The sequence below is a fragment of the Alligator mississippiensis genome, chromosome 6 (genome assembly GCF_030867095.1).
Source record: "Alligator mississippiensis isolate rAllMis1 chromosome 6, rAllMis1, whole genome shotgun sequence".
Taxonomy (NCBI): Eukaryota; Metazoa; Chordata; order Crocodylia; family Alligatoridae; genus Alligator; species Alligator mississippiensis.
This window is the reverse complement of record NC_081829.1, coordinates 3172195-3194658: the sequence shown is the minus strand read 5'-3', so window position 1 is coordinate 3194658 and position 22464 is coordinate 3172195. Positions and strand designations below refer to the sequence as shown.

The window sequence follows — 22464 nt, the reverse complement described above, 5'->3', positions numbered from 1 at the left end:
GCCGCATGCCCCGGCGGGAGGAGCCGGGCCGGGCCGGGCCGCCCCATTGGCGCCCGCAGTCACATGCGGGGCGGCGCCGGGAGGAAGCAGCCTCCGCCCGACCCAGCCCGCAGCAGTGCCCGGCCGCCCCGCACCATGAGCTGCCTCAAGCTGTACAGCACCTCGGTGACCGGGTCGCGGGAGGTGAGTGCGGGGCGGGCCGGGGCCGGGGCCGGGCGGGCGGCCGGGCGGGCAGGGGCTGAGCCCCGGGCCGCGCTGTGTTGCAGATCAAGTCGCAGCAGAGCGAGGTGATACGGATCCTGGACGGGAAGAACATCAAGTACGAGCTGGTGGACATCTCCCAGGACAACGCGCTGCGGGAGGAGATGCGGGCCAAGGCGGGCGACCCCAAGGCCATCCCGCCCCAGATCGTCAACGGGGACCAGTACTGCGGGGTGAGCTGCCCGGCCCGGCCCGGCCCCGAGGGGGAGCGCGGCTCTGCCCCCGCCCCGCCCGGCTGAGCCACCTCTCCTTGTCCCGCCCGCAGGACTACGAGGGCTTCGTGGAAGCGGTGGAGCAGAACACCCTGCAGCAGTTCCTGAAGCTGGCCTGAGCCCCCCTCCTGCCCGCCCTCCCCTCGGGACCACCCCTCTCCTTCCCCGCGGCGCACCCGAGGGACCCGGCGAAGCGCCAATGCTTCGAACGCACCCGGGCTCCGCGCAGCTTCTGGTGCCTCGCTGACAGCAGGGCTGCCCCGGGCCCCGGCCCCTCGCCTCGCCTCGCCTCGCGAAGGGGAGGGCCGAGGGTGGCCCCTTACCTCTTGCGTTCTAGTCCAGCAAATGCAAAGCTGCTGCCTCGCTTCCTTTCATTCCTCCCTGGTAGCCCGGCTGCCCTTGGGCAGCTTCGCCTCCATGCAGAAGCACTGCACAAAGCTGGGGTCGGAGCTGCTCCTGGCCCGCGGGGTGGGAGCGGGGTCTCGGGGGATGCCGCGAGCGGGTGGCGAGGCCGGACCCGGCGTTTCGAGAACCGCGCGGTTCCATTAGCACATTCCTGTACCCACGTGATGTGATGCTGCAGCTCCCCAGGGTCACCCCTGGCTCCGGGCTGCCCTGGTAAGTTGTTCCTCCAGCCTTTCTGGCCGTGCCAGGGCAGCTTGCTTTTTTTTTTTTTCCTCCGCAATCTGGACCAAGTGCATTTTGTTCTCCTGCCAAAAAAAAAGCAAGTTTATAACTGGTGTTGTCTTCCGAGACGCTATTAAAACGTGACTAAACCTTTCCTGCGGCTCCCGGCCGGCCTGTCCAGGGTCTCTTTATTTTGGCTCGAGGTTCGACATCGCCCTGCTTAGCAATTCTGAGTCGCTCCCAGCTCACTGCGGCAGCCTGGCACGGAGACCTTGATGCTTCCGCTCGCTGCTGTCGGCAGGTGTCCAGTGCGGGTCTTAAGAGCTGGGATCCATTGGCAGCTCCCAGGGAGGCTGTTTGACCCCTCTCAAATGCGTGCGGCCCTTAACGGTCATGATGGCAGGGACATGACGTGAGCAAAAACCACCTTGGGATCCCTTTTATCACCCTGCAAGGTGGAGGGGGCTTGTGTTGTGGCCTAAGCTGGAGGAGGTGTGTCATCTACTTTCCTGTCCTCGTTGCGGGCAGAGCTGGGACGGTTCTTTGCTCTTCCCTAGCTAGCTGCAAGCCCAGGCTGCTGGCCACCTCCCAGGCTCTCAGCCAGCTGTGCTGAGTGGCTTGGAGAAGCTGCCTGAGGCTGCCCGACTTGGCACCATGTCCCTAAGTGCTGGGTGAAAGTTAATGGACAGGAAGCCTTTCCAAAGTGGCTGAGATCAGAGGGTGCGGCGTGCTAGAGCGAGTGCAGGACAAGGGGCACTGCCGCGTGGGGTGCAGAGCGCAGCATGCAGGAGCAGGACACGGGATGTGGCCAGGGAAGAGGTGTGTGGGGCTGGGATTGCCGTGGGGGGCGAGATGGCTCTGCATGGGGAAGGTGCAGGGGAGCTGGATCTCGCACGTGGTGCAGACTGATGGGCCAGTAGGTGCAGGGACTGGCTCGTCGCTCTGGCTCAGGCCTGCATTGAAAGGGTTTTGGGTCACCAGGTTCCTGAGGCTGGGGATAGTGCTCGGGGCTGTGAGCACCTGGCTCAGCCCTGCAGCCTGGTAACTGCGGTGACTTTAATAGGCCCCATATAGGAAGGAAGGAAGGGCTCGTGTACAGGAAACACAGCTCTGGGCCCTTGTAGCTGGAGGGGGCTGGGTTTGGCTCAGGGCTGGCTTGCTTTGGCTCAGTCCGGCTTGCTTTGGCTCAGTCCGGCTTTAACTCCGCTGACCCCAGAACAAAGCATTTCAGGCACTGGTGGGAGACAGAGGCTGGCCTTGCAGCATTTCACTCCTGCTCACTAGGCAAATGTTTGCCACTGAGAGGGCTGCGATGGGCCCAGCAGGGCCCTGACGCAGGCAGCAGCAGGCAGGGGTCCGTGCCATGGCATCGTCTGAAGGTGAACAGCTCGTGTGACCCGCAGCAGAGGTGACGAGGAACCAGAGCTGTACCTGGACGACACGCAGATCTGAATCCCACCGGGTACCGGGCTGGCTGGGACAGGCACTCGTGTACCAAAGGGTGAGCTTAGGCTGGCAGTGCGTGGGTTTGTCCCAGGTCTCTCAGCAGGGCTGTGCCCCTGGAGGTCTCTCCCCACAACCCAGCCTCCCTTCCAGGAAGTAGCTCAGCAGTGAACCCAAGGTAGGACAGCCCAGCCTTCCCACCTGCGCAGGGAGAGGCAGCCACTTAGCCCGTGGTACAAGGCTGCTCCTTCCTCTTGCCAAAGCCAGCCGAGCCCGGCTGGAGAAGGGAGCGGGGTGGGGAGGACAGCACAGCGCTTGGCAGTGCAGCCTGGTTGGGCTCGCCTAGCTGCAGCCCTGTCTTGCCTGGCCACCTGGGCTGCTTTCCCGCAGCAGGAGCGAGGCGGCAGGGGTGAGGCCGCACTGCTGCAGGGTGAGGGCGTCATCTGTGTACACCCGTGGGGGAAAGGTGCTGACGATCTCGTACGAGCTGGAGCTGCCGTGCCTAGGAGAGAATAGCATTAGCCTTCCTGTGAGCCAGCTCCCAGGGGTCTTATGGGGTGATGCACAAGCAGGGCGAGTGTACTGGAGGCACAGCCGGGCAGGAGGCGGCTTTCAGGCCAGGCCCCAGGCGGCCACTGCAGCTGGTGGCAGCTCTGAGCTCATGAGGCAGGACAGACACGGGGCAGGGAAGGGAGAGGCGGAAGATGGCCCAGCTGGAGCTGCTTGGTGAAGGACATAAGCAGCAAGACAGCTCTGACCAGGCTTGTAACTAAAGGGGCTGAGAGCTAACGAGCATCTGGGCCCAGGGTGGGCAGCTGTCCCCCCACGCCAGCAGGCAGACCACAGCATTGGTCCATGCCAGCATGTGGATAACTGGGGGTGCCCAGGGCAAGGGGGCAGTGGTGCCTTGGGGAGGGTTGCAGAGGGGCAGGGCAGGGAGAAATGGCAATGCCAGACCTGTGTCCAGAACCAGGGGCAGGACAAGTGAGCAAGAAGGGTCTAGTGGAAGGAGAATCCACTGAAGCGTCAGCTCCCTGGAGATGGGGGAGCTTAATCAGACCCCAGTGACCAATCTCTGGGGCCGATCCCAGTGCCCTTGGGCTGATCCCAGTGCCCTCAGGGCTGCCAGGGAAACGCCGAGTAGGTTCAATTCCCCATAGTACCGTACAGGCTTGGGTCCTGTGAGCAGGGAAACAGAGCCAAGGGACCAAATTCCCTCCTGGAGGTTGGCACCACTCACCGGCTCTGAGCGAGGTGCCGGCGCAGATCTCCAATGGTCTCTGTGAACAGCATCTTTACAAGGTACGACTGCTCCCCGCTCTCCGACCTGACCCGGAGCGTACAGATGCTGGACACAGGAGGCTGGTCTGGGTCCTCTGCCTTCAGCCTGCAAGCCAGACACGTCAGTGAGCTAGAGAACAGTGGTTCTGCAGCGGCACGGAGCCACGTGGCTACCTGGGGTGAAGCGGGCCAGGCAGAACAGGCCATCAAACCCACTGAGTGACCAAGGGAAACAGGGAGCTGCTGGGAGACAGTCCAGGCTTCCTGATGGCTATGGGCAGCAGAGGGGCTGGAATCCCTGACCACCCACACCTGGGCTCGGCTATTTTGAAGGTGACCTGCACAACAGCCCAGAGCCCTTTTTGCTGCTTTGTGAGGGGATGAGCTGCCTGGGGCAAGGCTGCTCTGTGCTTGTGGCTTGAACCCAAGATCTCTGCAGTCAGGTCTGGGCCAGCCCAGGCACGTCAGTGCAGCGAGATGAGGCACGTGGGTGGAACAGCATTCCCCGTGTTCAGCTCAGTCCCGGGGGCAAGTCTGAGGGCCAGCATGTAGCAGCCCAGTACTGGAAGCAACTGCAGAGTTTCAACTTCCTTGAGTTTTGCCAGTGTTTGCTACGCAACTCCAGAGCCAGGGCTTGTCATTAGTAACTGTGCAGCCTCTCAAAGCCAGGAAGGCTGGGCTTGGCCTGGTGGTTGTTTCTCAAGGAGCAAACAGGCAGCAGCAGCCCTGAAGGCCCAGCTCTCCCATCCTCTTTACCCATTATAAAGCAGCGAAGAGGAGCAAGGTCCAACCCCTACGGAGCTTCCCTGCAGGACCCCATGGCACACACGTGGACAGACCAGGAGCCTGCGAGAGCCCTGGTCATACAGATGGAGAGAGCCCTCACCTCTCCTTCGCTGCTGTGAGAGCAGGCGTTTCCACCAGGATCACGTCGCTGGCACATGACCCCTCAGACCCCTGAAAGGGAAAGCGTGAGCATTAGGTACCATCATCCTGGCTTAAGATATCAGGGGCAGCTCCCTCGTTCCCTGCCGCAGCTCAGAGCCAGGCTCTCTCTCCCCTGATCAAAACCAATGGCTCAAGCTTACCCAGCCCCGTATTGCTGCTGTATCCATGCCCTTCACATTCCTCGGGGCCTCCATGCTCACCACACCTGGTGAGGCAAGCTGGGCTTTTTGGTAAAGGTTAATTATGACTTTGGAGCACTGCCATAATTACTTAATAAACCCCTGTGAGCTGGGGCTGGAGCTTCTTCTAGTCTGACACTTGATTTTTAAGCCAATAAAACAGCCTTCAAAGGGGCTGGTTGAAATAAAGAGTAAGAGCACAGTTTGTCTGGGGCAGGGACTTGCTTCCTTTATGGGGAAGGTGTTGGGGATTAGATCTGACCCCTGAGACAGCAGCTCAGCGTTTCACTTGGCAGGTGTGATGTGGCTTTGGAAAGGGCTTGTGGGGCAGGTGAAAGGGTGTCTGGTGCCCTCTAGCGAAGCCTCTTCTAACACTGGGAAGTTGCACAAGGTGGAGGCCATTCAGAGGACAGGGCCCAAGGCTGATGCTGTCACATTGATGCAATGCATGGTCTGTGGCATCAAGCATGCGCTCCTGCCTGGACACACCAGGGCATCCATCATACCTGCAGTGTTGCTTTGATGGACCCTCGCACATCAATCACGTGTCCATCCCGGATCACGGACCTGGGAAGTTTGTTCAGGAACTGTTCCAGCGAGAGCTTGGGACCTGCAGGAGAGAGGAAGTTGCGTGCTCCAGAGGGAGGTGGGGATGTCTGGACAGAAGAGTTTGTCGGAGCTGGAAGTTGAGTGGGAACATCTCCATGTTGGCTGAACCCTCAAGTCCACACTGAACCATCCTCTGCTCTGAGAAGAACCAGTGACACGAGTTAAACCCCATCCAGCTACAGTCACGTCGGGGAAGAGAGGCCTTGCCGGCAATGGAGATGGGAGTCCTGATTGTATTGTACCACCTCGGGCAACATAGAATTACCTGTGACGTGGGCTCATTGCAATCGTGCCTGGGAAAGAGCTGTTTTGCGAAGTGGCAAACGACCCAAATCAACAACCCCTCACAGCCTGTGTGTTAAACGGCAATATACATGAGACTCGCGCGTGCACAGGTTATATGGCTGTAGGCTGTATGCAGCTGGCTGGGAATATATCATACATGATGCACTACGTGCCACCACTGGGGAGGATGTGAACATAGAAAATGGGGCTGGAAAAAACACCCCTGACCAGATATACCAAGACCTCACCAGAACAGCTGAATTGTCGGTCCCTGCGGGCTGTTTTAGTGACTCTTGGAACAGATTTCTCGAATCCAGAAGGAAAAGCAGGAACACGTGGCCTGGTCCTACAGACCAGGCCTGCCCCCACCAAGGAACAGAGGCACCGTGTCGCATCTGGAGTGGCAAAGAGGATGCTGGCACCCAGGCAAGAAGATGCTCACCTCCATGTGTGATGTGCAATAGGACTGAACCCTGAACAGCTCTCTGGCAGGATGGGGGCAGAAGCTCTGCTGAGGAATGAGCTGTGGGTGTGACAAGGGAAGGATGTGGGTTTCGGGTGTGTTCTAGGAAAACCTGAGCATTTTTGTGACGTTGCTCTTGAAATGTTTTAAAAACATTTGTTTCTTCCCTCACTGGGAGACTGCCCTGAGCTGTACCGCTCCGAGACCCTCACCCACAGCTGCTTATCAGCTGGGCTTGCTTCTCCTTTCTGGGAGCACTGTGGCATTTTCAGGGCACAGAAGACACAGTTGAAGACTCACCTGGGATCTCACTGGTCTCCTGGACTTCACTTGGCTTTGCATGCCCAACTCTCTGGCCCTGGCCAGGGAAGCTCTCTGGAAGCTGTCTATCCCGGAATAAAATGTCTCTTTTGTCGGTGACCTGTCGAATGAATGCCAGAGGCCATGAGCAACCCCAGACACCAGCAAGTCCCTGCTCGTGCTGCATCAGATCACAACAAAGCCTTCAGCCATGGTAACAAAACAGGATGTAAAAAAAACCTGGAGGCGGTAGCGGCTTTGAAGTTGGGGGCAGCCACAGACACCTTGGGTCAGGAAACCACATAGGCTCAATTCAGCCCCTCCAGCCATATGAATTCAGACCTGTCTCCCCTCAAGTCAGCAGCTTCATGGTGCCTCTTGACTCTCAACAAACATATACTGCAGCAGATGTGAGCCAGGGGACCGGATGGGGGCACACTTGTCCCAGCTAGATTTAAGCCAGGATAAGTAACAGTAGAAGTGCGGTGACACATGGGCTGCACAAGCGCACTGGAAGCCTGCTGTGCTGAGGTCCAAGCCACTGCAATCCCTCTTCTGGCTGCAGTACAGATCTGCGCTAGAGCACAGCAGGCCTCCAGCCTTGCACGCATTTGCTAACTGCCTTGAACCCAGCCAGCAGCGACCTGTTCCCCATAAGCCACTTCCTCCGTTGCAGAAAGCAGCCCTTCACTGGGAGGGAAAGTGGAAGAGCACTTTCTGTAGCCATTGCCCAACACCTGACTCGTGACTGCTGCAGTTGCCAAACATGGTGGCTTTGAGTGAACCACCTTGCACCAAAGTGGCCTGGCTTCCGGAATGGCCTGCCTAATTATAGACGTGTCAATGAGACGGTCTGAGGGATGGTATCCTGTGCAGCTTTCTAAGCACCCAAAGCTGCTCCCCCAGTTCTTCCTGCTTTCTACCTCTTTTTAACCCAAGATTCACTGAAGCAGGCTGAGCACTCGGTGTCACGGATGTTTCCTGTAGCGAGGGGAGCAGGTGTGTTCCCAGGCCTCGCCTTGGGGCCCAGCTGCTCAGCAGCGTGGGTGTGAAAACATCATAGCAAATTTGCTGCGAGAAAGCTTCGTGGGGCTGGGCTAGTGCGACCAGCCTCCCTCTTCAGGGCTGCTTGCCTAGAGGGTGTTGCTCCCGAGGAAGCTGCTTGTCTTACCTGGAATGGCACGCCAGCCGGGTAGCGTGCCTGTAACTCGGAGGGGAAGTAGCCATCCAGGATATCCCGCAGGCATTGCTGAAACCAAGCAGGAAGGCCTCAGAGCCCAGTATTTCTACCCCTCCAGGGCTCTCACTCTCTCTTAGAATGAAAACTAAGAGGCTGCAGTTTCAAAAAGAAACCCCCCAGTGCTTAGGCCTATGCCTGTGGGACTGGGCTATGTGCTGCACTGGCACAGAATAGCCATGGTGTTTGCAACAAGCTCCACAAGAACTCAGATGGGGAGAAACTAGGAGCCCCCCAACAGCCATCAGTCCTCACCAAGTGCCTATGGAGGGCGTGAGATGGGATGGAGAGCGACGGAGCAAGCTCTACGTTTGCCCATCACCCTCCCCCAGCACTTGCTGAAGGCACTCTGGACCGGCAGGATGGGGGCCATCTCTAGGGATTCATCTGTACCTGTGTGGATGGCTCCTCGTATGACCGGAAGGGTCCATTGAACATCACTATCCCGTTCTTATAGAAAGTGAGAGACACCGATTCGGGCTCCCTCAGTCTGGCGCCTCCCGCCGTGTGCTGGATCTGAGACACGCCCTCCCCTGCCAGCACATTTAAATCCTTCAGGTTTTCCAAAATTAGATCAAAATCAATCGGGGGTTTTGGGGCAGTCGAGTCGCCTGCAGCAAGGAGAGCAGAGGTAGCGAAGGGGGGAAGACGAGCACTGAGCTCGAGCTCGGTGCCCACATGTCTGAGCCCTGGGCCCGGCTCCTTCCCAACCCACTTTGTTCAGTCACGGCGTTGCAAAGTGAATGAGCAGGATGCCATGGCAGCCTCTATCAGCCACTTGGCAAGGGGGCATAGAGCAGCAAAGGAAGGCAGGAGAATCAGTCCCTTGGCAGCAGAGCTCGTTTGTAGCCAGGCTGTGACACAGCCTGCTCTTCTCAGAGGCCATTTTCACCCTAAATTGCTTTTACACTTCAGTGTTGTCCCCTCACTCGGTGCTGTACAAGACCCACTGATCTAGCTGACCACCTGCGCTCAAATTGCACAGCCCTAGCTCACAGAGGAAAAGCCAATGGAAGCCCAGCTGCCTGACTACATGCAATCCCTCCAGCCTGTTGCCTGCACAGCCTGCCCTACCTCCTGGATTGCTGAAGAGGAGGATGGGAGGAGGGGACACCAAGTTGCGGGGGAGTGGTGGGGGTGTGAAGATAAGGGTGGGGAGAAGGAAGCTAGAAGAGGAAGTGAGAGCAGTGACAAAGGCAGAGAAGAGGCCACCTTTTCTGTTCTGCTTTTTTCACAAGATGCTCAATAGTAAAAAGAATCCCAGTCTCAATGAGAGAAAACTATAAATAGGACCAAATAAAGTGACATGCTAGCTCACAGAGGTTCTGCTTCACACCTGCTGCTCTTCAGATACCATCTCCCTTACGTAACGTAGTTGTGACAAGCAGCCTTGCCACTTCCCAGCACCAAATACTACAGGAGTCAACACGGTGTTACTTGCTCCCAACAGAACTGATCATGCAGGTGCTCAAGGGAAGAGAAAAGGCATTTTGATGGGATCTGAGAGCATGGATGAGTTGTTGCATTTATATTAAAGTACTTCTATTCTATTCTGCAAAAAGCCTGATTCTCACACCCAGTTATGTCGGGTTATGTGAGATCAGAATCAAGCTGACATTCAGGGAAATCCCAAGCCAGCAGCTATGAAAAACTTTCCTCCAGATTGTTTCCACCAGGGTTTATAAAATACATGTGTTCTGGGGCCCCTTTGGGCTATGATGCGCAGTCTCCTCTCGCTTGAAACAAAGTAGTAGGGGGATCTCAGCATTTCCATGGGGAAATCATAATCGCAGCAGGCAAGGACTTGAGCACCCAAGTCTTTTAAGGAGCTATCTGACTCAACCTGCACCCAGCTTTATCTTGACAGCTAAGCTTCTTTCATCTCTCTATCAGGCCACCTGCTCACTGAGCATCTTTGCCCTTGCTGTAAGGTGCTGCCACATCTTACCACCAACAGCCCACAGCCTGACTTCTGCACTAGCCTTGGCACAACAGCCTGTGACAGTTCCAGAGAAGTTTTGTGACAGGAGCCTGGCTGACTGGTAAGTCTGTGATTCCCTATTTGACCATACTGGAGAATTTTGTGCCTTTTCTGAGTGTTTTGTGATGGGCGGGTTGTCTGCCTGAAATGAGGGCACTGTGGCTTTACCTGGCTTCCAGAAAACCCTCGATGGCCAACTGGCCTCCTTCCCTGATGATTCCAAATCTTCCAGCTCCTCGTTCTTCTCTCCAACCCAGATCAATCCGTAGTCATTCAAAAATCGCTGCAGTGGGGACAGAAAAGAGGATGGGCTAGTTTGAGCACCATGGCACTATTAAACGCTGGGAACCTGGAGGATACGCTGCCAACAGTGGAGGTGGAAGTAGGTACTTCCCAGTGGGAGCATTTGACCTTGTAACAGACATCCTGATGGAGCAAGAACAGTGGCATAGAGCGTACAAAGCTGTATGAATTGGACTGTGTGGACCAGGGGTAAGCTACGTGAACGTTTTGAATCTGCAAGTTACTTTCTGTTGAATCTGCCAATGTACGTATAGTCTTACTTTATGTGGACAGTATATTCTGTCCGGCAGCACTCTTTCCCACACTTGTGGTTGGAGTCATTTATTTGTGAATGCTTTGGACGTATAAGACAGGACCTAGTCTCCCAAGCCTCTGATCACTGCAAGGACTTGGCTTCTCCTAAGCCAGGCAGGTCACTTGGGAGAGCAAAAGAAGGAATGGAAACAAAAATGCAGCTATGTATATCAATAGGAAAAGACCGGAGGAGGCCCAAGCAGGTGCATATGAAAGTTACTGAAATGTATGTCACTGAGCAGGGGTGCCTCAATGATCTGTAGTTACTTAGCTCCTTCCTCGCTAGGCCTTCAAAGAACATCCCAAACATTCACTGATCGACCCTGTGAGCAAGGTCAGGTTTGGTGCCTCCACTGCACAGACTGGAAAGGAAAAGTATAGGTAGCCAAGAAACTAGCTCACAAAGCCAGATCAGTAACAGCACTAGGGAGAGAAGGCAGGGGTCCTGAGTCCTAGTACTCTGCTCTGATCACCAGGGTACACAGATGCTGACGCGAGATGTAGCTTTCACAGTCAGAAACAGGTATTATAGAGAAGTGTGCTGAAGTTTCGCATTGAATGGCTGATCATGTATCAAGAGCTAGACTTGTGGTCTGGTCTCAAGCAGCTTGCTCACCCTCTCAGTGATGCTTTCCCAGCTGCAAAATAGGGGCAATGCTGATCTGCTTCTGTAAAGCATTATGGGAGCCCTGGGTGAAGGGAGTCAATACACAAAGTAGTACTTGTATTATTCACCATTCCCAGGGCTTCTGCTTGATTAAGTAATTGTTCTTTGCTTTCTGTCCTAGATCTGGGCAGCATCACTGTGAGCTGCTGCGATCCATCCTTACAGGTGAGTGAAGGGCTCCCTGTACTTGTGAGATCTTCACATCACAGCTGGATGCCTTTCTGGGAGCGGGGCTTTATTTGAACCCAAGTAATTGGGCTCACTACCAGAATAACCGAGTGAGATGTAATGGCCAGTGAGGTAGAGGAGGTCAGGCAAGATGCTCTTACCTTAAAATCTCTGAAATCTGTTTTTGAGCTGGCTGTGAAGCCTCCCAGGCTGCTTCAGGAAGCAAGGCATGGTTAGGACTGCCAAGCTCTTTGTTTTATGATTGTTAAAGCAAATGTCAAAATGGCTTGAAAATGTGAAAAGAGGAGAGGAGTGGCCAGGGGGCTAGGAAATGGATTAAAGGTGTTTCCACTTGTCTTCTCTGTACCCAGACAGGCACCAACAGTTGGTGATAATTACGCTGGTGGTTTAATAAGAACCAAACTTCTTTGGCATGAAAGACTATTAACACCCAAATCCTAGAAGGAGAGGGGAGAGGTCAGGGGGCCTCACCTCCATTTCCCAGACTTGACGCTGCAGCTGAAGGCACATCACCTCCAGCTTCTCTACTTGGCTTGGCTCAGGGGAGTCCTCTGGGGAAAGAGAGAAAGAGACCTGAGATTCCTCCTTTTTGCTACAATAAGCCTCAGAGAAGGACAGAGATCATTAATGTCAGTAATGTCCCACCTAACTAGGCCACAGCTGAACGAGTCTGTGAAGCACAGAAGCCGAGTGGGACCTCTTTGCCTACTTGCCTGTCCCCTGACTGTTCCAGCTGGGTCACAGATGATGAGATGCACAGACTAAATGACTTGCTTGGCAGGCATTTAGGGTAAGAGTTGGGGTGTTCTGGCATGATTGGTGCTGCATACAGTGATACACTGAAGGTGGCTTGACTGACCCAGTCCCATATCTGGGAACCTACTCAGACATCGGCAAGCCGCACAGTGAAACAGGATCAGTTAGGCTGTGTTGAATGGGTGCAACAACATATAACAATGTTTATAAACCTTGCTTGTGGTTTGACAAAATATTTTTCTTCTCTGCTTCCTGAGTAGATTGTGCCCTCGATGCTGATTTACAAGGGTGTCATGTTCTTGCAGAAAAAGGCATCTGGGCTCAGCTAAAGATGACTGCTGAATCCCAAAAAACTGCAAAGAGCATGAGGTGAAGAAAGCGACCCGTGGGACAAGGGACTCTTCTGAAGCAGGAAGATCCTTTGAGGTTTTCAGTAAACCTACAGCTGGCTTCTTCGGTCACTTTAAATCTGAAGCCTGGCATGTTTGTTCTTCTGACCACTTTTAAGCAGTGAAATAGCATTGAAACTGTCTTACTGCCAGAATGCATTGCTGCAGCAAAAGCAGGTCAGGGTGAGAGGGAGGGAGCGCTGCGCCAGCAAACTGCAGCTTTCAGTTCAGCAGCAGATGCAGGCATGAACTTGGATCTTACCTTTCCCTTTTTGAAGGACCTTCACCTTCCCCTGGAGATCAGCAATCTTCCTGTCCTGCAGATGTGGGACAGAAAGACAGAGCCATGACCTTGGTTAGAAGGTCTGCAGTAGAACCTTCTAACTGCTGGAGATGCAGTTTACCCGACAGCTTCAATAATGGCAGCTGGGCCTTAGCTACTGGGGGAGTTTGCTGCAGGGAGACTCTCTGCTTTCTGATCCATTTGGATCTTGTAAAATGAAGAGAAGAAAAGAAACATCCACAGCAGAAGAGTCACTGACATTAGCAAATTCAGTCATTGCGGTTCATTTTTACACAGGATCACAGCAGGTTCAACACTCTAGTGCCTCGCCGCCCTCCAAACCGCATTGACAAGGCAGCAGTTGTGCTTCTGCGGTGGATGCTTTCTGTACTTAGAACAAAAGCCTTGTCTACAGATTATACTGCCTTAGTCCAAACTAGACCCAAACGTGGTCCTGCCTATTGTGGCTTACACCGTGAACAACCGGGCTGGCAATTTTACCTTCAGCTGGAGTTCTTGGGCTTGGCTCCTAACTTTTTGTTCCAACTTAATAATTTTCTGCATCATGGTGGACATGAGTTCCATGTCAGTAGGAGCTTCCCCTGAAAGCAGAAGTCTAACATAGCATCCAAAAAATCTTAATTCTGAATAATTCAACCAAAAAGTGCCCTTATGATCACCCAGTGCCCATTACATGAGTTGAAGGTTCAGTAAAAGAACCGATTTGCCATTCAGGCTGCATGAATGGATTCCCTGTAAGTGCTGTGCGTGAATCCTTCTGTGGCCATGATTGGTGCATATATGGCCTTTGGAGCAGGCACTGTGTGTGTGTGTGTGTGTTCCTGGGACATCTGTTACGTCATATGCCCAGACTGTCACATCTGGGCATATGAATCGAGGACTAATCACTCTGGGCATGAGTGTTGAGTCCAAGGACTGTCACTGGGTGAGCCACATGCAAGCACTACCTTATGGCTCAGTGACTCTTGTCCCGTGAGGTGCATCATTACCACTTTTGCTCGCTTTTGCTCTTCCCTTTGAACAGGAAGGGGATTCACTTGGCAAGGCATCATTTGTCCTAGGAGGCAGGATGTCATTCAGCAATGCGGCTTCATCCTCTGAGAAGAAAAAAGGCAAAGGAAGAAAGCAAGAAAAAGTTAGGTCAGATCTTTAAATGCACCTTCTCTAAACTCCTCGGATGCCAGGAAATAGGGGATAGATCATTCTATAGGTACCCGGTACAATTCTTTTCCTCTAAAGCATTCACCCCTGCCACCGTTGGTGCTGGGATACTGGGTTCAATGGACCATAGGTCTGACCCAGCATGTACTGGCAAGCATGCCTTGTCATTAGGGAAAGAGAAGCTTAGGGAAAGTGGTGTGACCCCCAACTCACCCCAGGCAAATGCTCTCAAAGGTGCGAGCATCAGGATTTAACCAGGCATCCTGTACCGTACTGCTCACTACAGTCCAAGAGCCAAAGGAAAATATGGTTCTGTTGGAAGAGCAGGATGCGGGTGGACAGGGCTTCACCCAGAAGGTCATAACCCAGGGCATCAGAAGCAGACAAGGTCAGGAAGGAAGCTATGAATCAGACGATGAGAAACAGGGACTGAAATACAGGTGGTCATCGCAACAGAGCCACAAGAAAAGTGGGTCCAGGACAGGTGGTCTGGAGCAGTCAGCTGTAGCTGTAAGGGACCAGGAAGTGGGCGATCACCAAACTAAAGCCACAAGCCAGGAGCTGGCTGTCAGAAGACAGGGATCTAGATTACAGTCTGAAGCAAAGGGGTCAGAATCCAGCTGGGAGCAATTTAGCCTGCCTGCTGCCTTGGCCCCAAGAAGCCTTTAGTCTAAATGAAGATCAAACACCAAACTGTACTGGGGTAGAGACTGTGATGCCAAGGCAAAGCATCTTTTTGTTGGGTGGAGGGGAGGTGCAGATAGACTGAAGGAGGTAAATGGCGGGGCCCAGTTTTAGTAACAAACTGCCAATAGCATTACATGGACAAGGATCATCACTTAGGAGCTGCACAGAAGTGAGTTTCAAGGAGGGACATGAAGAAAAGTATTAGCACTGGGAAAGGGCAATATGATGACACAGCCTAATTAAGAGCTAGTAATCACTGGAGAGATCTAAATTGTTCTAAAGCTTGCAAGGACATGGAAACCACACATCGCTCTGAGCAGCAGCACGTGGGAAGGGGAGAGAAAAAAGGGGGTGGCAACTAGAAAAAATAGAGATTAGTGCACAGGATCTTGGGGCTGGTCCTGCTTTGAGCAAGGGTTGGACTAGGTGTGATCTCCTGAGGTCCCTTCCCACCCTCATTTTCTAGGATTCAAAGATAATAAGATCTTAACTCACCACTGCAGGCACTCTGTTTAGCTGGCTCAGGTTTTTTCCTGCAAGAATAAAGAGGGGATCTCGTACAAACAGAGCAGGCAGCTGAATGATCTGTTGTGTGATCTGGCTTAGAGGTAACAGCCCTGGAAATTACAATGAAATGTGTTGGTACAATACAACTGCCTACGCGCGCTTATCCTTTTGTGGCACTGATCCAAACCCAAGCAGCCCACTTCGCTTTTTTTCCCCTCTGCTATGAGTGTGTTCACACAGCCAGCAAAGGCAGGGCAGCTTAGGAGTTGAAACTGCTGCTTGCCACCAGGGTTAGCTGCTTCAGGCTACAGAAAGGGGAAGGTAAGAGGCGCAATGCACCAGGCTGCGTGTCACATACCTCCTGTAGCAGCATGAAGGATCCCAGGATTTTCCCTGCCGTTAACTAGCTAAGATACTATTCTTATCAGCCCTGGGTTGTAGGGCCTTCTTCTGTAAAATGCTGACTAGGCTGGAGAATCCTTAACTGCTCCTGATTCCAGCAGGCACTGATTCAGCACCCTGAAGGTCAAGGGCAGAGGAAGGCCTCAAAAATGTTTATACCATGCAGCCCGCGACTGTGAAGTGTATTACGAGAGAATCTGTTGGCCGGGAGGCACTCATCCCTCATGCCCCGATTATCACGTTTAAGAGAAGCGCTCAGGATGGAAACTGCAAAAGAAACAATAGCCCCCACGCTGCGTACAGCAAAGGTAACGCCTCATTTACCCCGGACTCTGGAGCTGCAGCGGGACTCTGCGATGCTTTCCCAGGGAGGAGAGAGGGGACGTCATGGCTTACAACTCGGTCCGCCCTAGATCCCGGGGAACGAAGGCGAGGCGACGCCTCCGGGCTGCGGGATGGGATGGAGAGCAGCAGAGTGCCTGGACGCGAGAGAGAGAAACCATGAGGCAGCCGGCGGACCTAGGAAGCGATCTGTCATCCCGCGCGGGGACGGGGAGAGGGGTCGTGCCGGGCGGGCGGGCGCGGGGGGAGTCTCGAGCGTGACCCGGCGTCGTTCAGACAAAGCAGGAGCCTGGCGGAGGCTGCAGGTCCCAGCCAGGCCATTCCTGCTGTGATCTCTGGGTCCGGTGGGACGGTGCGAATGGAGGCCGGGCACGTGGATGCAGCCGTCCTGGACAGTGGGCGCAGGCTGCCCCGGGGGGCGAGCTCCGGCACGACGGCTGCCCGTTGTCGGTCGGCACAAAGCAAAGCGCCGCGGGGACTTTGCCTCCAGAAGCCAGCGCGCTCCACCCAGCCCTCGGCATGTCATCGCAGACCGTGACATCGCCAGGTATCGCCGCGCTGCGCCGTGCCGCGCTGACCTCACGGGACCCTCCCGGGCAGCGCGAGCTCCACGCGCTCGCCCTGCGCGGCTGCAGTTGCATCAGGCGGCATCACCGCGCAACGCGGTGACCTCGCGAGGCGTCACTCTGCCAGCGGTGACATCGGGAAGCGTCGCCAGGACAGGCGGCGACATCGCGAGGCACCACCGTGCCACAGCAGTGACGTCAGAAGCATCGCCATCAAAGCAGTGACCTCATGAGGCATCACCGTGCCACAGCAGTGATGTCAGAAGCATCACCATCAAAGCAGTGACCTCACGAGGCACCACGGTGCCACAGTAGTGACATCAGAAAGCATCACCCTGCGCGGCTGTGGGGTCACGAGGCATCCCCCTACCGCTGCAGTGCTGGCAGGGAGCGTCGCCGCGCGCGGCAGTGACGTCAGCGGCCGCAGCCCCAGGCCTGCGGCGGCGCTTGGGACCGACCCCCGCGGCCCGGCGCCGCCATGTTGTTGACAGGCGGTTGCCCGGGTGACCGCCCGGGCGCGGGGATTGGCTGAGAGGCGCTCACATGGCTGGGAGGCTCCCGTCATGCAGCGCGGCCAGGCCCGGCCTCGTGCCCTGCGGCCCCTGGCTGGGCCGTGCGGCCCGGGGGGAGCGGGGCCGGGGCCGGGCCGGGCCGTGTGTGTCCCCAGGGGCGAGCGTGGGGTCCCGAAACCTGTAGCGGGGCCCGGCCTGTGGGCTGCGCCTGGCCCCGGGTTTCGTCGCCTCCGGAGTTTCGTTTCTGTGAGGAGCCCGCCTCTTTTTCTCGCCCTCCTCCGCTGAAAAAGCAGAAGAAGGAGCGCTGCTGTGGTCGGCCCGGCCCGGCCCAGCCCTGTGCGCTTTGGCTTTTGCCTTCGCCCGCGAGAGGCCCGGTCTCCTGTTTTCTCATTGTTTCTCTCTCTCTCCTTTCCGTCCTTTGGTTTCTTCCTCTCGTCTCGCTCCGGTCTGGGGCGACGGCGTTTCCTTTTGTGTGGGGAAAGCTAAAAAAAACCCCCAACCCAACGACCGTTGACCCCGTTTGGGGGGTGAAGGGCTCCGAGCTTCGCTCCTTTTATGGCCTGCAGCTTTCCACCCAGAAGACTTTCACTTTGATGCTTCCCTTGCAGAAATCATCCGAAAGTACCATGTAAATGAGGCGGTGCAGCAATCTTGGCGCCGGCTGCTGCTTTCTGGCCCAGCGAGCGCGGCTCGGCACGGAAGCGAGCGCAAAACGAAGCCCCCTTAGCTGGGGAGAGGAGGCTGAGGGGACGGGACGGGACGGGACGCTCCAGCTGGTCGGGTCCGACCCCTCTTGTGGCGATGCCTGTGCTCAGATAAGCTTAGCGAGGCCCTAAATCCTCCTTTCTGCTGAAAGCACACCTCGATTTTCATGGGCTCGGAGCTGAAATCTGAGCGTTGCAGCTCGAGTTCGCCTCTCGCTCTCGAGTGGAAACTAAGGAGCTTTGTTATGAGCCGGAAATTCAGTCCAAAGTTTGGCGGATGTTCACGTGCTTCCCAGTGAACCTGGGCCAGCTTTCCAGGGAGCTTGGCCTCGTTCATGGCTTTAGCTGGAACCTGTGAGAAACTCAGTGACTTCATTACACTCGGAGCCAAGTGGGACGTGGCGAGCTGGGGTGTTTTTGCTTTGAGTTTCGACATCCTGAGGAGAAGGCGTGGGCGAGGGCAGAGAAACCGCTGGTAATGTTCACCCGCTCCTTTTCACACCAGACCAGAGGAGTGTCAGCCCCCCCGGCCCTGTGCTCTGGGGGGACCAGGGCTTCCTGGAAACTAGGGAGCTGAGAGGGCTGGTGGCATGGGACCACGGTGGAGAACCTGGAAGGCCCACCCTGGCTGCCATGTCCTCCTGCCTCTCTTCTCAGGAGTCAATCCAAGCCTCCAGATCCCAGGAGCCTCGTTACAAACCCCTCGGAGGATAAACACACCACTACACCCTTCAGCAACAAGCCTTCCCCCGATAACAAACCCTAGCCCAGAGCACTGCCAGCCCCTTCCCCAGCCCCGAATTGCAGTCTAGGGCTCTGCACATGAGCCTCCTTCATGCCCACCCTGGTCACCACCAAGGGCTGGAGGTGCACGGCTCACGCCGAGAAGCTGGGACATTAGCAGGGGCTTTCGAGCAAATGATTTTAGATACTCCAGGTCCCTTCAGCACTGGAGGTCCTGCCACATTTGAACACATGTCCCACCAACACCCCGGATGGGCAGGCGTGACCTAGATCAGCAAGCCCACACGTGATTGGTGAGCTCTTTCTTCCCTTCTCTAGCAGGCAACATAAGAGTTGCTGCCTCTGTTCTGAGAGGAGCAGAGGGGACAGCTTCCACGCACGAGTCAAGTCGCATCCGAGACCCAGAGAAGAATGAACAACGTAAAGGCTGTTCTGGTCGGCACCCTCCTCCTCATGAACCTCATGTCTCTCTGCATGGTAAGAGCAGCCCGCGTGGTGCTGGGGGAGCCCGCACCTCCCCTCCACCACATCTGCATTAGCAACACACGAGCCACCTCCATGAGCTCAGGTGCAGGGTGGGGTCCACAGCACCTTCCTTTCCTGCCTGCTTTGAAGTTATCCTGTAGCGTAGTCTAATTCAATCTATTTTATAGCTTCTTCTCACCCTGGTGTCGGACTGTCATTTTTGTCGCTTGTCTCGAGCCCCGCTCTGTCGCTGTGTCACAGGTGTCCCCTCAGCCCTGCCCTCTGGAAGCATTTTGCCAGCAAGAGCATCTCCCGCCTTGAGCAGTTTATTTGTGACCTGCTCTGGGGACTAATGCATCCGTCCTGTTCTCAGCCAAGCATTCGGGTTGGAATTGGGTTTTTTGGGTTTTTTCGCTTTTTTCCCACCACGCAGTGCAGAGCAACGGTTCTCACTAAGAAAAGTGCGCACGCTTTCCTGTGTGGTTACAGTTATTTGGAAGCCAGCAACAGGGCCAAGCAGCTCAGATGCGACGTTGCAGGCTTTGCAGGATTCGGTGCGTTGTACATATCAAAACAAGAGCTCTCACTCCTACGGCTCGGCAGGCTGAACAACCCGGTGTCACTCACCTGTGGTTTCATCTCTCTGCTCACTGCCTTCCCCGTTAGTGCCAGTAATTAGATTAAGTGTTGGCCTGCCAGAGACCAGACTTCTTACCTCTTCCGGCAGGATACAAGGCACGTTTTTCCACGCAGACTTTTAGGAGGGGAATGGGCGCAAGGGCTGGGCAGTGGAAGGTATTTAGGTGGTGGCTAATTGACTTTGATGGGGGACTCCCCCAATGGCCTTCGAGCCACTGGAAATTTGAAGGGACTCTTGTAGGTGCGCCTAGCGGGGGGCAGGTGAATGGAACAGACCCTCAGCTTGTCTTCACTTTCAAAGCCTCTCCCTGCCCCCTGAGCAGCTCTCATTCAGCAGCTGCCCCAATGCCAGCTCCATCACCCCCTCCTTAATTATTCATGCCTTTGAGTGCTTTCGTGGTCTTTCCTGTTATACCGGGGCGGAGCTGCTCATACCCATCTGTGAAGCCACTGCACTGCTCTCCTGCAGCTCCCTCGTGAAACTCTCCTTTCTCCATTGCCCACACCCTGGGTAGCAACCGTGCTGCTGGGGTGCTGAGACTCCATGCCCAGTCGGGGTGATGAGCTGCTTTATAATATCCCATCTGCCTGGTCTTAGGTTGGCAGGTCTTGGTGGCAGGACAACTGTCTTCTGTTGTGTGTCTGTACCTAATGCAAAGGAGTCTTTGTCCACGATTCATAGTTTCATAGTTCGTAGGGTCAGAAGGGACCTGAGCAGATCATCAAGTCCGACCCCCTGCCATGGGCAGGAATGAATGCTGGGGTCAAACGAGGGCTCCTTGGAGCTAAGCTAGTCCAAGCTGGAACTAGCCCATTGGTCTGGGCACTGACCTGGGATGCAGGAGCCCAGAGTTCCACTCCCCGGTCTGCCCCAGATGTCCTGCATTGACACAGAGCAAATGATGAAGTTTCTCTGTGTTTCCATCCCTTGTCTTGGTGCCTAGACCAGTTCCTGACCACACAGGGTGAACATGCCCTAAGTGCCAGGGGCCCAGACCTCTCTCTCCCTTCAAGTGTGTCCACCTCGCCCCACATCTTAGTGTCATCAGCAAACTTGGACAGCGTGCTTTCCACCCCCTCGTCCAAGTCGCTGATGAAGATGTTAAGCAGTGCAGGCCCGAGGACCGAGCCCTGGGGTTCTCAGGAAGTCAGCTCTATCTTGGGTGGGTCTAACAGGGATCTGCAGTCGTACCCTCGTGTCAGCAGCTTCCTCCTGGGTCCTGCTGGGCTCCTCTCTCTGTGCTCTCATCTCGGCTGGCAGCCCTATAACCAAACGGGGAACAGAGGAGATGAATTCTGCTCGGTTGCATTGGTGGAAACCCAGTTCCCTTCCAGCATATCTGTTGACTGGCTTCAGACTTGCACCAGCTGGAGAAGCTTCTCAGAAAGCAAAAGAAGCTGCCCAGAGAAACTGCTCTGAAAGCAGAAGCCGCCTGTCCTCAGAGCATGAGCGTGTGCGATAAGGTGGAAAGCCTTGTGTGTGATATGCTGAGGTGATAACAGGGCAGCATTGGAAGGCTCTGGGATGGTCTCCCCCACTTCTCCTTTTGGATTTCCTCCTTGCTCAGCACTGGTTCCTCTAGAAGCAGCTGTGCAAAATGATAACAGGTGCAGTATGCGAAGTTCTGTGTCTGGCTCAAGACCCCTGCCAACCACGGCCCTTCCGGATCAGAGCAGCGCAGCTGGGGCTCAGCAAGCATCTACAGAAGAGGAAGAGCGGCCCTCTGTGCTCTGCATGGCTCGGCTAGGGTTGGTGCCAGAACAGTCCTGGGCTCCGAGGGAGCTGTACAAGCCAGACAGCACGGCCTAGGGACCTGAGCCTATGGCTGGGGTGGAAGAAGGCCTCGGGTCTAATACTCTCCGGGCCACAGAGTTGCTCCCCTTCTCCAAGCCTCCTCCCAGGAGAATGGTCCACCCATCCTGTGTCGCATGGAGGATGAAGAAGAAAGGAGAATGGTGCTTCTGTGCCCGCTTCACACGAGCATTGGGCGGGCGAGTTGGATAGGGGTTGTGAAACAGCAGGGAGGGGAGCCTCCATTACCACAGGTCCTTTGACCAGTACATGTCCCAACTCAAGCCATACCCCCTCCCTTCCTCACCCCTGGACAGCCCCATGTTCAACTGATGGGTGGCTGGCCTGAGGAAGTCCCTTTTGGCCTTCCCCATGCTGGTGCTTTCCCCTAACAGCCTTTTTCTTTACTTTTTTAGGTTGAAGGTGTGACTACCAAAGCCCCAGGTACCCCTAAGACAAACCTGGCTGCACCCTGCTCTGCAGCAGCGCCCCTGCTCCTGGCATTTGCGCTGATGGCGGTGCACTTCCTCCGAGCCCGCTGAGTGAGAGCCTGACCTTCCGGTCCCGAGATGCATCCAGTCCCCTCCACCCACCCACCACTGCAGTTTGCAGCCTCTCCTGGAAGCTTCGCTGCCATTTGCCCAGCCAGCGCATCTGCTCCCTGCCACCGCCTCCCTCCACTCAGCCTCCTTGGCCATCCGCTTCCTGCCTCGTTTCCCACCTGAGCTGTTTGCAGCAGGGATGCTTGCCTGACTGCAGGACGCTTGCCTGACCGCAGTCCCGGACAGAATGAACCTCCTCGCAGTGGGGGGACAGACGGCGGGCCGCCAGGCTGTGTTCTGTAGTGGGCTGGCACGTGTATTGTCTGTGCCAGGCCCAGCCATTGCAGCCAGAGACCTGTGTCCTGGAAATGCACCCAATGCTTTGAGAAATAAATGCTTCGGGGGTACCTGTACCCTCAAGAGACACCCAGCCTGAGTTTGCACTGCCCCTTTCTTGTCACTGAGTCAAACCCCTGTAGGGACACGGGCCCGGGAGGGCAGGGAGCAGCACTTCCAAGTGCAGGGATGTCAGAGCTGGGGAGAGGGAGGGAGGCAGGGTTGGGACTGAAGGACCAGAGGCACAGGCTGCCCCAGCCCAAGGTCAGGTTTAAAACTGACTGAGTTACACAAGTGTCAGCCCCAGTGTGGCCGTTCCTGCCTTGGTTTGAAGCCA

General features: G+C 55.6%; 2 protein-coding genes and 2 long non-coding RNA genes across 8 annotated transcripts; 3 read left to right on the top strand and 1 right to left on the bottom strand.

The window, feature by feature from the left end:
* The first annotated feature begins 62 nt into the window (after positions 1-62).
* Positions 63-1254, top strand: SH3BGRL3 (SH3 domain binding glutamate rich protein like 3). The gene is made up of 3 exons (XM_006276786.4): positions 63-183; positions 267-434; positions 527-1254. The coding sequence occupies exons 1-3, from the start codon at positions 64-66 to the stop codon at positions 590-592; spliced, it is 354 nt and encodes a 117-aa protein (XP_006276848.2). The 5' UTR covers position 63; the 3' UTR covers positions 593-1254.
* On the bottom strand, positions 1252-16126 carry UBXN11 (UBX domain protein 11). Of its 3 annotated transcripts, none has more exons than XM_059729514.1 (14): positions 15810-16126; positions 15072-15193; positions 13718-13825; positions 13209-13309; positions 12687-12741; positions 11751-11830; positions 9995-10109; positions 8239-8456; positions 7780-7857; positions 6609-6729; positions 5458-5561; positions 4711-4781; positions 3784-3930; positions 1252-3045 (listed from the first exon to the last, which is right to left on the bottom strand). In XM_059729514.1, the coding sequence occupies exons 1-14, from the start codon at positions 15872-15874 to the stop codon at positions 2886-2888; spliced, it is 1545 nt and encodes a 514-aa protein (XP_059585497.1). In that variant the 5' UTR covers positions 15875-16126; the 3' UTR covers positions 1252-2885. The 3 variants fall into 3 exon arrangements, with proteins under 3 accessions (XP_059585497.1, XP_019350435.1, XP_059585498.1); XM_019494890.2 differs by having other exon boundaries at positions 15072-15109; XM_059729515.1 differs by lacking the exons at positions 1252-3045; positions 3784-3930; positions 4711-4781; positions 5458-5561 and adding an exon at positions 5568-6368.
* On the top strand, positions 8981-11757 carry LOC109284973 (uncharacterized). Its single transcript, XR_002092627.2, has 3 exons — positions 8981-9887; positions 10084-10318; positions 11212-11757. It is a non-coding gene; the product is annotated as an uncharacterized LOC109284973 (long non-coding RNA).
* A 1077-nt stretch (positions 16127-17203) lies between the features above and the next one.
* On the top strand, positions 17204-22221 carry LOC106738326 (uncharacterized). 3 transcript variants are annotated; one of them, XR_009462914.1, is made up of 3 exons: positions 17204-18084; positions 18675-18830; positions 21666-22221. It is a non-coding gene; the product is annotated as an uncharacterized LOC106738326 (long non-coding RNA). The 3 variants fall into 3 exon arrangements; XR_002092626.2 differs by having other exon boundaries at positions 17213-18084; positions 18672-18830; XR_009462913.1 differs by having other exon boundaries at positions 17748-18830.
* Positions 22222-22464: the final 243 nt, after the last annotated feature.